This window comes from Mustela nivalis, assembly GCF_964662115.1.
Source record: "Mustela nivalis genome assembly, chromosome: 7".
Lineage (NCBI taxonomy): Eukaryota > Metazoa > Chordata > Mammalia > Carnivora > Mustelidae > Mustela > Mustela nivalis.
This window is the reverse complement of record NC_139026.1, coordinates 18,480,361-18,495,646: the sequence shown is the minus strand read 5'-3', so window position 1 is coordinate 18,495,646 and position 15,286 is coordinate 18,480,361. Positions and strand designations below refer to the sequence as shown.

General features: G+C 34.0%; 1 protein-coding gene across 1 annotated transcript in view; it reads right to left on the bottom strand.

The window, feature by feature from the left end:
- Positions 1-15,286, bottom strand: part of NUP37 (nucleoporin 37) — a 43,540-nt gene that overhangs the window by 24,565 nt on the left and 3,689 nt on the right. Inside the window, exons 3-5 of the mRNA XM_082739486.1 lie at positions 9,111-9,235; positions 5,194-5,266; positions 3,338-3,432 (exon numbers count right to left, since the gene is read on the bottom strand). Of these exons, the coding sequence (XP_082595612.1) occupies positions 3,338-3,432; positions 5,194-5,266; positions 9,111-9,235 (293 nt within the window). The remainder of the gene's footprint in view (positions 1-3,337; positions 3,433-5,193; positions 5,267-9,110; positions 9,236-15,286) is intronic.

Below are 15,286 nucleotides of genomic sequence, written 5' to 3'. Positions count from 1 at the left end.
ATTTCTGTAAGGTTGGTAGTAATGTCCCACTTTTTCTGTTTTTACTAATTGGAGTATTCTGTCTAGCCAAAAGTTTGCTAGTTCTGTTATATCTTTTCCAAGGACCAACTTTTGGTGTCATCAGTTCTCCATTATTCTCTATTTTGTTTATCTCTGCTATAATCTTTATTTCCCTTCTTCTGCTACCTTTGGGTTTCCTTTTTTCTTTTTCTAGCTCCTTTGAGGTGTAAACTAAAGTTACTGATTCAAGTTCTTTCTTCTCTTTTTCCTTCTTTTTCAATGTAGGTATTTACAGACACAATTTCCCTCCTATACATCCTATCAATTTTGCTGTTTATTGACTTTTAGTCATCTCAGAGTACTTTTTTTTTAAAAATATGTCCTTTTTTTTTTTTTTTTTTTTTGGTTTTCAAAGAATTTATTTATTTATTTAATAGAAAGAGAAAAATCACAAGTAGGCAGTGAGGCAGGCAGAGAGAGAGGGGGAAGCAGGCTTCCTGCTGAGCAGAGAGCCTGATGTGGGGCTTGATCCCAGGACCCTGAGATCATGATCTGAGTCAAAGGCACAGGCTTACCCCTCTGAGCCACCCAGGTGCTCCCTCAGAGTACTAATTTCCCTTATGATTTCCTCTTCTTTGACTACTTATAGGTTGATATTTAATTTCCACATATTTGTAGATTTTTCAATTTTTCTCTGTTACTGACTTCTAGTTTATTCCACTGCAGTCAAAGAAGGCACTCTGCATGATTTTAATCTGTTAAAATTTATTTAATTTATTTTTAGGCTTAACATACAGTTTATTCTGGAGAATGTTTCATGTGCACTTGAGAAGAATGTACATTCTGCTGATGTTCAAAGTGTTTTGTATACATTTGTTAGGTGTAGTTATTTATAATGTTATTCAAATCCTCTAGTTCCTTATTGACCTTCAGTCTAGTTACTCTACTGAGCATGTATTTTTTTAAGCATGGTATTACCTGCATATAAAGCTACTCCCAAGATGAAACAGGCTCTGCTTATAATTGGACAAGGATTTTATTTATCCAAATGAACAAGTGAAACATGCAGATCCAAACTAATCGGTAGGATTTCTTTAGTATAGTGATAGGAATGATTCCTAGATATAAATAGCTATTTCCATTGCTCAAACTGTAGTTGCCATTTGGATGGTGCTTTTATTAGCAACTTGGCAATTCTATACTTTGATAAATAAAGAGAGTTGTACTGAAATATTTTTCTCTTGTAATCCTATCAGGAGTCCTTCTTTCCTTTGTTACTATGAGAGTGTATGATACCTACTACTCTTCCTTAAACTTCTTGATTTATGCTATTTCTTTTAAAAGTCTTATTTATACTGCTTTTGGCCCAAAAGGTTTGACTTTAATGGCCAATCAGAACTGTCCTTTATTTCTGATTGGTGAACTAAGCTGATGAATTCTAAATTTACCTCCCCAGCTACTGCTAAAATGATGTTATCAACCCCTATATCTCAGTGGCTTACAAAAATAAGCATAAATTTCTTGCTCATGAGTCTGTGGGAAGCTCTGTTTCAAAATGCCAGATAGGTCCATATTTGTTCCATGTGTTTCTCATTGCGGACAATGAGAAACCAGTAGCTATCTAGACATGCTCATCTTATAGAAGACAGAGGACAGTAAGTTAAGACAAACCAGGTAAATCATTTAAATATCTGCTTGCATCACAGCTGCTAACATTGAATCAGCCTAAGCAAGTCACATAGCTAAGCCCAATAGTGTGGGAAAATCTTCTCCATCCTTGTGAAAGGGGGAGGGAGAGTAAGTATTTGCTGAACAATAACATCATCAACCACAGTCTAGCAAAATAAGGCAATTAGGGGCAACACAGTACGTTTTTAAAAAAAGTTATGTTTATTTAAAGGACTTACTTTGAAGTTAAGTCTTTCTCCTTTTTAGAGTAATATTGTTCTTACTTTCATAAAATGATGGCAATAATAGAAAGCAGTAGACCTTTTAAAATTCTTATTACTTGACAAAATAAAAAACTGGCAACCTTCTGTCAGTCCCAAAATTTTAGGACAATTTTACTACGCTACAAAAACCCAAAACTCTACTACAAGAAAAAAAGTAATCACAGACCACTGAATGTAATCCCAGGTCTCTGGCTAATATTCCCTATTCAGAGGCTATCCCTTGGCTTTCAAAGGCATTCATTTTCACCCTTCTCAGGTTTCATTATTCCAAATGCTTGTGATTAGGAAAGTTCAGGAGTTAGAGAACGAAAATGTCATTATTTATATCTAGTGATCTAATCTAACTTTTTACTTTAAAAATGGTCCCATTTACTCTTCAGGTCTCTAAATAAACTTGGTTTTGTAACACTTGAGGCCCTAAAATCTTAATGGCATGTAAATCTTTCATGTCCTTGACATGAAAATTTTAATAGGCAGTACATAAAGAATAATGGCCTATGACTCTATAACTTTAAAAAGATGAGCTATTATGATTAAAATTTAAAAAGTAGCCAGTGGCTTTACTTCCAGTGTGAAAGGACACATATTTAACGGTTATATATATGTGTATATATATATATATACACACACACACACACACACACAAGTATTTATGAATACTAATGATTTTGTCATAGTCTTACCAAACATTAAAAATTATATAAAATAGCAGAGCTGTGTTTTTTTCTCCCCCCTCATAGTACTGCTAAAGCAAATGAAGCAATTGGCATGCTTATAGAATTCCCTTTCACTCCTAACTCCTCAGCTTATTTCCACCTCCTACTCTTGCTGTCATCTTGTTGTTTTACTTGTGATATTCTCTAGCTTTAAGCAATATTAAAAAATGTCATAGCTATCTCATCCATTCCAAACTAGGGGTGGAGTTGAATAGGATATTGAAATGCATTATATCTGCAGAAAGCCTTATATAGAAACTTCCAAATTAGTCAAAACAGGAAATTTCCTGTGAGTCTTACTTTAGCAAATGAGATTTGCAATTCATTTATAAACATTATCTTATCAGACAGGATCTGTGAAATAACTTCATAATATGGCAGTTGCCTTTTATTATCTTACTGCTCTTACCCAATATTAGAGAATTTGACACAATACATATTTAAATTTCATAAATATATAAATCTACAATAAGAGGCAGAGAGGGAAGTTTTCACTAACTGGAATTCACCAGTTTTGAAACTCATGTTTGTGCCATGCTTACAATTTAAATAAAGTATGCATCTTTTACAACATCTTACAGAGTATATACAGGAGCTAAATTTTCTGTAATTTTTCTCATTAAAATAGGATAAAAATTGAAAAGTGTGGTTTAAACCTAAGTAACATACCTGCAGGTATGATCATCACTCACACTTGCAATTTCTTGGCCTTCTTTGGGATCAAACACCAAACCATTAATGAAATCTGAATGGCCCTCTAAAACCTGACATCAGGGGAAAAGGTAGTAAGAATACAGGAAAAAAAAAATCTACAAAATTTCTACCTAATATTTTTACTTCACTGCCTTAAAAGCTTTCACTGCATGCTTCCCTTTTCTATAAATATTTCTTAAGCAATCTGCTATTTTAAGGCATGATTTATACACCCACTTTTTCTGGAAGGTTTATCTTGGAAAGAAGCTGATCATTCAACACATGCTATTAGCTTGATCTTTCTTTTCTAGTATGCATTTCTTATAAAAACACACACACACTTTTTTACTGTACCTGTCCTCATCTTACCTCCTCTCTTACTTGTTATATAAATCTTAAATAAAAATTAAAGCTAGAAGAAATTTCTAGGGGCACTGCACTGAGATAGAATCCCAAGTCATACCTACTGTTCTGCATACTAACAACTTGATAAACATAGTATGGGTTTCACCTTATGGGGTCTTTATTTACTTTCCTCTATGTAACTGCCAGCACTGGAGACAAGTTAGTATTAGAAGCCCATAACCACAACAACCCAGAAATTCATTTTTGTTTTGTGGTGAGAACATTAAAGATCTACTCTTTTAGCAACTTCAAGTATACAACCCATACTATTAACTATACATATTATTGCTGCACATTTGGTTTGCAGAATTTATTTACCTTATAACTGGAAGTTTGGTACTCTTTGACCAACATCTCCCCATCTCCCCCAGCAACAACCATTTTACTCTCTGTTCCTATGAGTTTGGCTTTTTAAAAATCCACCTATAAGTGAGATCATACAGTATTTGTCTTTCTCTTATTTTACAGGGTTATTCATTATACTAATAGAAAACACATATATAGAACTTACTATGTACAAAACATTCTGTTTTGTATGAATTAGCTCAGTCAATCAATGCTCATAACCTTCTGAGACAGATGCTATTATTATGCTCATTTTATAGATAAGGAACTGAGCACAAAGAAATTAGGAACTTGACCAGTCATACTGTTATTTACATGATAGAATTAGGCAATCTGGATCCTGTGTCTGTGCTCTTAAGCGCTTTATAATCCCACCTTACCCTACATGCTGCACTCGAAGTTCTCTCAAAGTTTGACTCTCAACTCTATGTGTGTTCATGTCTATTGTACTCTTACTATACCCAAATGTGAATTTCTAAATCCACCTCATTTGCTGTGCCTACCTAATATTTTAATAAATATCAGATTTATAATCTGTAGACCTTACTATAGCCAAAAATAGAGTAAATGAGATCCTGAATTATATACTTTAAAGATGAAAATTAAACATTTTATTATTTTTAAAGATTTTATTTATTTATTTGACAAAGAGAAAGGGAACACAAGCAAGGGGAGAGGGTGAGGGAGAAGCAGGCTTCCCACTGAGCAGAGAGCCCAACGTGGGTCTTGATCCCAGGACCCTGGGATCATGACCTGAGCCGAAGGTAGGCACTTAACGATTGTGCCACCCAGGCAACCCTCAAACATTTCAAACTGAGATAAATCCAAGTAAAAAGGCATAAATAATGTTTTAAGGGGCGCCTGTGTGGCTCAGCAGGTTAAGCCTCTGCCTTTGGCTCAGGTCATGATCTCAGGGTCGTAGGATGGAGCCCTGCATCAGGCTCTCTGCTCAGCAGGGAGCCTGTTTCCCCCTCTCTCCACCTGCCTCTCTGCCTACTTGTGATCTCTGTCTGTCAAATAAATAAAATATTGAAAAAAAATGTTTTAAAATAAAGAGTTATGAATTATACTTGTCAACATACCTTATACTCATTTTTATCTTGAAGATCTGAAGTAAATAATCTTATTTTCATATCAGCAGCTGAAGTACAAAATCTGGAAGTGAAAAACAAAAACCAATTCAAATCAATGACTAGAGCTACAAGCAGAAACAACAATGAATCTCACATACATAATGCTAAGTGAACAAAGCAGGATAAAAAAAGGATATTATTATTCCATTTGTATGAATGTTCATAAGTAGGAAAAAATAAACTATATTGTTTTAGGGATGCATACATAGCCGATAAAACTATTTAAAAAAGAAAGAAAATAACTGTCACAATAAACATGAGCTTAATTATCTTTAAGGGTAAGGGAGAAGGATGATTTGGGAGGGGCACAATGGGGACCCTGGGTGCTAGGAATATTCTGTTTCTTGACCTGGGTGATCATTACAGGTGTTTGTTTACAACAGTTTGTTTTACAATACAATAGTAAAACAAAACTTTTACAATAAACTGTGTATGTACCTTTTTGCACTTTTGGCATTATGCTCTATTTCATAACACAAATAAAAGGTAAGAATAACTAAAAAGCAAAGCTTATCTACCTAATTCTTCTCCTTTAAATTTCTCCTATTATTATTTTGGATATTCATATTTTCACATCCAGAGGCAACTCTAGAACAGACTTGCTACAACAACATTACTAATGTGAGCTCTCCTAATACTTAGGTCATAAGAAATCATTTAAAAATCTCTCTTCAAAATATCATTTCTAAAATAGAAAAAGATTACTTTAGAAGGTTTCTAAAAGAAATATCCCAAGCAAAAGGTTTATAAACATCAGAGAAGAAAGGACTTACAGGGGTCAAAGATTATTTACTAAAAAAAAAAAAAAAAATTAATGAAAAATTAAAAATGAAAAAAAAAATTGAAAGAATCTTATTAAAAGAAAAAAACAAACAGACACACATACACAACTTTATGGCAAACTTTAGGTTGTTCCACTTTTCTCCAAACTTTGCTGTTCGAGTTTAAGTATATTTACACCATCCTTTAATTAAACCATAAAGCGTCAGAGAATAAAAGTAAGGTGAAGCATTACTTTCCAGCAAGTATGAAGAAAAGCAAGCAGGGATGAACAGAGAGAGAGAGCAGAACTGAAGGCAACTAAATGCTAAAGATAAAACACTAGGAATGGGTTCTTTCTAGCTGTAAGTTAAGCTAACAATAAGACAGACCCCAAGTTATACCTCACTCATCTTTTTTTTTTTTTTTTTTTAAGATTTTATTTATTTGAGAGAGAGAGAATGAGAGGGAACATGAGAAGTGGTGGGTCAGAGGGAGAGCAGACTCCCTGCTGAGCAGGGAGCCTGATGCAGACTCGATCCTGGGACTCCAGGATCATGACCTGATCTGAAGGTAGTCGCTTAACCAATGAAGCCACCCAGGAGCCCCATGAGTCATCTTAATACATCTTATCCTTTATATGTGTGTGTGTGTATATATGTATATATATGTGTGTGTGTATGTGTGTATATATATACACACATACACATATAAATGTACAAATGTACATTTGTATAAATGTATAAAAATGTATATACAAATGTATAAATGTATATTTATATATATATACATTCATATATAATATCATGGGGCACCTGGGTGGCTCAGTGGGTTAAAGCCTCTGCTTTCAGCTCAGGTCATGATCCCAGGGTCTTGGGATCAAGCCCCACATCGGGCTCTCTGCTTGGCAGGGAGCCTGCTTCCTCCTCTTTCTTTGCCTGCCTCTCTGCCTGCTTGTGGTCTCTATCTGTCAAATAAATAAATAAAATCTTTAAAAAAATATCATGTATTTCTTATTTTACTTTATTATTTATTTTATTTTACGTATATATGTATGTAAAGTAAAATAAGAAATACATTTTATATATATAGAAGTAAAGTAAAACAAGAAATACAAATATAGTTTAATCACAATTGTGTGAAGTTATTTATGAAAAAATAGGATACTGGGTGTAGAAATGGCCTTTAAAAATCTTTTGTATATTCCAAATTTGATACAGTAAATGTGTAATGTTTTATAATAAAATATTTGATTTATTTAAAAACAAAACTGTGCAGTTGGCTTGCTCTAAAAATATTGTCTTTAAAATTGATGGCTGGTTAATATTCTGAATTTATCATAAATATTTGCAGAAAAAATCTGAAGCTGCTTATCAGACAACATCAACAAAAAAGATGAAACAATAACAGCATATGTCATTTTATGATGTTACAGTAGGACAGGAAAACAGGCATCAAGCAGAACCATGGAGGAAGATAGTTTGTCTAGCTTTCAAAATCTGCTAAAAAATGCAGAAGCTAACTGACTCGTTTAACTCCAGATTTTGAGAACACTTTCTTTTAATATAAAAGGAAATGAACAGCAAACTGGCTATTAACAATGATATATGTATATTAACAAGTGCTGTTGTGTGGATTATTTAAAATTCGGTTAGCTAAAATCTGTACAGCTTCTAAAAGAAAACAGAACATCTTCACAATCTTGTTGTAGGCAAATATTCTTTAGATAGGAAATAGAATGTATATGAAAAGGTGCTCAAAATCATGAGTCATCAGGGAAATGAAATTGTGGTTCCAAAAATAATGGCTAAAATAAAGACTGACAACAATAAATGCTGAAGAGCTGGTAGAGCAAGTTGAACATCTCTACATTAACTGGTGGGGATATAAAACAGTAGAACCACTATGGAAACTGGTACTTTCTTAAAATGTTAAAAAAACATTCAACCACCCTCTGATTTAGCAGTTCTACTCCCAAGAATAAGGAAACCATGTATCTACTAAGAGCTATTTATTCAGGGGTGCTCACAGCAACTTAGCAGTTGAAAACTGGAAACTGTCTGGTGTCTACTTAGAGGAGAATGGATAAACAAACAGTGGTATTTATACCATGTAATGGAATACTTTTCAAAAATAAAAAGAATCAAAGAATCACTGGTAGTTGTAACATGAATAAATCTCAAAAACAACAAATGAGGCACAAAAGTATATTCTGTATGATTCCACTTATATGAAGTTCTAGAATAGGCAAAATTCACTTCTGAAAATTAGATTAATGGTTGCTTTGGCAGAAGATGGGGTACAAGGATTGACTGGGAAGGAGTACTAAGAAACTTCTGAAGTGATGGAAATGCTATGTATTATCAGAATATGGGTTATATAAGTGTATGCATGGCAACACTGATTAAATGGTACCCTTAGAAGTTGAGAATTTTCACTGTATGTGAATTATCCCTCAATTAAAAAAAAATAGGTTAGTTCAGTAAGAGCTAACTAATGGTTGCTATATTGTTTACTAAAAGAAGGCATATCTTTTAGATTTGGAATCTGTGGAAGCAAGGTTAGTGTTTCGTAACAAACATTAAACAATCTGACACATTGCCTTTGTGAAGAAGGCCTCAGCAGGTACTGTCAAGATTTTTCTCAAAAAGGAATTGTTCTTTTCAATGCTTTCATAAAAATTGAAGCCCAAGGATTAGAATTATAGTTTTATATACTGTTAAACAAGAAAATGTGACACTGGCCTCTGTAGCAGTAAGGTTCATTAATGTCTCAATCAAATCTACTTATTTTAAGTTATACTTTCAATAAGTGGTAAACTCAGAGAAGAATCTGTGAAGACTTCAAATGATTCAGATGAAACTCAGTAAAGAGCTTTGTAGTCAGGCCCCAACACATATTCAAGGCATCACTACCATGTTGCATGTTTAAAACACAAATTCCGATAGTAAGACTAAATTAAGAAATAATGGCCAATGTTAAAAGATCTAATATCTGAAATTGGGAAAAATGGAAATGGAGGAAAAAAAGTCCTAATCATCAAAGGCTTCAGATCTCTTAAAACAAAGGACATTAATAAATACTGCACTTAATAGTTTTAAACTTACTTGATTACTGGAGGCAATGAATCAAGTCTAGTTTCTGGGCTCCACGCTATGCCATCGACCCTGACTCCATGCTGAAATGTTCGTAGTGTTTTATATTGAATTCCTTCAACGTCTGCTTCTTCCTCCTAAGCATATACAGTAAATGTTTTAAGTTATGAAAACAAACACTATAACATTCTGATTTTACCATAATGAAGAATTTATCAGGAGGCCTTATATATGCTTTTGAGAAGTTCAAAAACAGATTAGATATAGAGATTTAACTGGTTAGCTGAGCAAGTGACAACAAAAATAGTTCAAACTGTCTAAATCTTGTGGAAAACACTGTAGGACAACTAAAAACAAACAGTAAATATATTATTTTTTTACACAGCATTATATAAAGCACTATACATATGTAAGATGTTACAAATTGTTCATCTAATATTGTTATGGACTATGAATAGGGAATATGTTAATACAATCTGGTTAATTTAATCTTTTGGATACAAGATTCTGGTTTAGATATTTAAAGTCAGCTTATTTACCTGCTTTGGTAATTACTACCAAAGTAATTTCAGTTTATTTCATGGGAAGATGAGGAAAAAATGAATTTTGAAGTATTTAGGTCTGGAAATAGGGATAATCACCTGAAAAACCTTCCCATTGTAAAAATAATGTAACGCAGCTATCTTAAGTACTTCTGTCCACATCCAAAAACTAACAGGTTCAGTTTGCAGGAAAAAAAGATAGGAATTTAGTCCTGCACAAGGAAGGATGATTGGAGACTTCTGCAAAGATCCAGGTCCTTTAAAGGGGAAGTAGGAAAAAAAACTCCAAACCAAAAGTGCCATGCAAAATATCTACCATGGGTGAAGGCTAAGAGAAAAAAGCCACTTATGAGAAATCTCTACCATTAGCTGGCTGTAATATGAGTCTGTAGCTTGAATTCACATTAGTTATGTGCTCCAGAAAATGACAATTGATTTCAAAATGGTCATATGTTGGTAGTGGCCCAGAGCACCTGACAGACAAAGGCAAATTCTCTTTGGATGAACTACCTCTACCCAGGTCTCAAAAAGTTACCACAGATATAGTTCAATCAAATATGATCTTATACAAATGCACTCAAACATGTGAAAACAAAGAACCACAAACACAAGTATGAGTAAGCAACAAGAGATTACCAAGAATGATAAGGCAGCTTTTAAAAAGAAACAAATAAAACATTTAGATGAAAATATCATAAGAAAAAAGAAATGCTTACAGCAACTGGAATACAGACTTGAAAAAATTACTCAGAATGCAGAAAAGAGAAGGCAAAAAAAAAAAGTTAAAAGGGATTCAGTGAGAAGTTCCACTATATATCTCATTTGGGTTGTAGAGGAGTAAATAGAGGGAATGAGCGAAGAGGCAATATTTGAAGATGAAGAGATAATAACAAAGGATCTCCATACTTGATGACAGGCACCAATACATATATATAGATAGAACAATATGTCCCAGACAGCTTAAATAAAATCCGCAGGCAGATACAACATAGTGCAACTTCAGAATGTACACACAAACTCTCATGATATAAATTTGTGTGTATGTGTACACACAGACTGAGGGAGGGAGCGCAGGGGGGAGGGAGGGAAAAGAAAGCAGGACGAGGATGGGGCTTTTAGAACAGCAACCAGAAAGAAAAGATAGGTTTCCCATATAAGAGATTTCCTATAAAAGAATTAGAACCATAGACTTCTTGGCACATAGTTTTTTTAAACAACAAATTCATGAAGATAGTGGAACAAGATCTTCAAAACAATGACAGAAAAAAGTTTAGGGCTATACACACAACCATACTGTTTTTCAAGAATGAAGTTGTATTAAATATATTTTCAGAGAAACAAAAACCAAGGCTTAAGCATCAGCAAACCCTCACTAAAAGATCTCCTAGAGCAGAGGATGGCAAACTATGGCTGGGCCACATTTGGTCTATGCGTTGGCTTTGTACGGCCCATGAACTGAGAATTTATATATATATATATATATATATATATATATATATATATATATACACTTTTTTTTTCTTTTTTTAAAGATTTATTTGAGAGAGAGAGAGAGAGAGCGAGAGCGCGCACAAGAGAGGATAGAAGCAGATTCCCTGCTGAGCAGGGAGCCCAGTACAGGGCTTGATCCCAGGACTCTGGGAACGTGACCTGAGTTGAAGGCAGGCGCTTAACTGACAGAGCCACCCAGGTACCCCCTCATTTTTGTATTTTTAAGGAGTTGTAGAAAACAAAGAACAATTTGCAACAGGTACTGTTTAGTGGCTGGAAAAACCTAAAATATTCACTATCTGGCCCTTTACACAAAGAACTTAGTAATAAACTTTTTCTTGTAGTAAAGGGTGTACTTTTATTACATCCTTTACTACAAAATGACCCCAGAAGGCCTGAGATTTAAGGAACAGTGAGTAAAAATCAAAGGCAAACAGATGGGTTAATCTAAACAAATATTAGCCCTATAACACATAATTTGTGGCTTAAAATGAAAAGAAATACAACTGAGGACTAAAATATGACAGTAATGTAAGTCTGGAGGAGGAGATAGTTCAAGAGTCAAAGATCCTTATTTTGTTCATGAAGAAGTTAAAGATTAAAAAAAAAGATTTTATTTATTTGTCAGAGAGAGAGAGAGAGAGAGAGAGAGAGACAGCACAGCAGGGAGAGCAACAGGCAGGGAGAGGGGGAAAGCAGGTTTATTGAGCAGGGAGCTGGATGCAGGGCTTGATCCCGGGACACTGGGATCATGATCTGAGCAGAACTTAGATGTTTAAGGACTGAGCCACCCAGGTGCCCAAATATATTAATTCCGACTTTGTCTAATTAAGTATGCATGGTAAAGTGTCTTTGGTAACCATTAAAAGAGGAGAAACAGCGTGCAAAACCTCCAAATTATCAGGGAGGAAAACAATGAAAGGAGGAGGTAACAAAACACAAACAGAAGACAAAAGAATATGCATTCTGGCAATGTTTTCAAGAGTAAAAAAATTAACAATAAACCAAATAGCCAATAGAAGAACAGACAGGTTAATCATGCTATATGTGCTAAATATACCATACAACAATGGAAGCAAATGAATTGTGACATAGAGTACCCTAACAAATACAATGTTAATAGCAACACATGGTAGAAGAAAATAATACAGAATAATTTCATTGATAAAATTTGAAACATGAAAGCTAATATACTCCTTTGTAAGACCTACATATATGGTAACTCTATAAAGTAAAAACAAAGTAAAACAACACAAAATCTCAGGCATGATTACCACTTGAAGGTGAGAAGGAAAGGCAGTAAGGGAAGAACACCTGGAGGGCTTCAGAATTACTAATGTTCTATTTCTTTAGCTGGGTAGTAGGCATCCAGGAATCTATTTTATTGTTCTTTATACCTTATATAGATAACATATATTTTAAAATACTTTTTATAGGCTTGAAAATATTAAGTTTAAAAACTGTTTTGTTATTTAAATCAATACCCCAACTGGATCTAGAGACTGCAGCAAAATTTTTCATGACAAATTTTTCCAAGGACTCCTCTGTATTAAGTGATACAATTATCTTTTCTAAGTTTATAGAATTATAAAATAACACCAGGGGAAAAATCCAGAGCAGGCAAAACTTACTTAAGCGATACATATGTCTACATAGATAGGATATTATCTGAAGGCCTGTTCTAAGAATTTCATTCATCCTGAATCTAAATGCAAGGTTTAAGTGAATCCTATTGAATGTGTTGATTTTTCCAGGATAAAATGTCCTTGGGATCCTAACAAAGCCGTTTCACAAATACATTCCACATGGTTTTCTCTACATAATTCTAATGCCCCTTGAAAAATAACTTTAAATTTCAGACGAACTTGAGTTTAACAGCATAAGTTTTTCCATAAATGAAAATAGGAAATAGAAATGCACTTATCAAAAAAAGAAAAACACTGTCAAATTTTGTGACTTCATAATCTGTGTGTATAATAACTGTATGGCTAACAGCCAGATATGCCAAGGCAGCAACCACTAAGCAATTTTAAAATCAGGTTAAGAGCCTAATCATAGCTGACTTCATAGTTTGGGTTACATCTATTTTTCCACACTGGACAAATCAATCTTCTAAAAATGAAGTTTTTACCATCAAAACACAGATTACTGTACTACTGTAACAACAGTGTTGACAATTAGGTCCTATAATTTGTTACCCAAAGTATACATAGAGTTATTGGATGGCCATGGAGATAAAGAAATCCCAGGGATTGTATAGCTTGAGCTTTATGTTATTACCAGTGAAACCTTTTTTCCTGGCAGCAATGTCTGCCGCTGAGCCAACTAAAAGGTCAGGGTGTGTGTGTGGTATAGGCAGAGACAAATGCTATTTTGGGTTTAGTCTGGGGTGTAGGCAGTATTGTATAGGCAGGAAATTAAGATCCTTTGGAAAACTTGCTGCAATACAAATCCTTATAGAAGGCTCTGGTGTGCTTGAGGTTGGGGCAAAGCCAGGTTGATGAAAGGGCTCTTGTAAGGGTTTGTAATTGGCAGGCCCTCCCACCATACCCAGTTAAGGCCAAATACAGATTTTTAGTCAGATGAGACTGTAAAGTTTACCTAGTCCACTTCTTTCACCTCACACTTGAATTTATATAACATCTGGAGAGTCTGCATAACGTTTCTCTGAACATTCTCAGTGACAGGGAACTAGCTACTTCTTGGGGGAGCTTATTCAACTCAAGTTAGACCTTGAATTAGAATTGAAGTTCTAATTCTAAGAGCTCTCTTTAACATTAAAACCAAATCTGTTTTCCTGTAAATTCTACTAATTGCTCCAAATTCTGCTTCCTGGAACCATATAGATGAAATCTACTTCAGTGAAGACAAGTATTTGGCCACAGCTGATCTTAGGTGAACACATTTAAAGAAGATTCAGTGTCAGTCTTAAAGCACTATAAACCACAACTTCACCAGACAGAACTGATGAATAACACAAAATATATTTACCATTCTGAGTCTAATCCCTTTCACATGGCAGTTTTAAACATTTTAATACCATTCTGAAATGTCTTCAAATACGTGATCTCATTTGCATCATAACATACATTGCTGAGAAATGAAGTAAAGATTAAAGGATATAGAGCTATGCTGTCCAATATGGTAGCCACTAGCCACATGGGGTTATTAAGCACTTGAAATACAGCTAGTTCAAACCGTGCATACTTTATAGAGTACAAAATCCACACCAGATTTAAGACTTAGTTTAAAAAGTATATAAAATATCTCATTAATTTTTTATGTTGGTTACACATGAAATATTTTGGATATGCTGGGTAAAATAATACATTAAAATTAATTTCATCTGACTTTTACTTCTTATAATGTGGTCACTACAACACTTAAATTTATATTTGTGGCTCACACTGTATTTCTACTGGACAGCACCGAATTAACTCCTTTTGGCAGTTTAATCATTGCACTGTTTCACAGTGAACATCCAGATGACTAAAAACTGTTAAGTCACAATTGTCCCTTTTAGCTTCAGCAGTCTATCATTTTAAGACTTTATTAAATTTTAGCTTGTTCAACTTGGCACATTAATCCAATCTATTAAATACTTAAACTCTAAGCACAGTGTCTGGCATACAACAGGTACTCAATAAATACTTGTTAAGTGGAATTTATCATTCAAAGCATTAGGTATTCTTCTCAGCTTCACGTTCTACATAAATTCAATGTGCTTGCTTAAATCAAATGTTCTCGAAATTCAAGTCCCCAATTTATTATTGGTGATCCTTTGAATAGACTTTGAAACTTTCATGTTCCCTCTACCCTTTGCACATAGGACTTCTTATAACAGTTTTCTTACTGCATGGTTTTACACTTAAACATCTTGAGGTCAGGGTCCTTGCTTTTTTAACATAGGTATTACCAGTTCTATTTTGCACTTAATATTTGACAAATACATGACACCAATTAATAGTACAACATTCAGCTCAAATTTCCAACATATTCAAAAGAACACCATAAGATTCTGAAAAATGCTTTGTTGAAATTTAAATCTACCGTATTGACAGTGTTTTCCTAAGAGTCTTAGAAAGAGGATTGCCTTTCCAACAGGCATGTGGAAAACTTTCAATTCAATTTACCTTTACTTAGTTTTCTCAGACA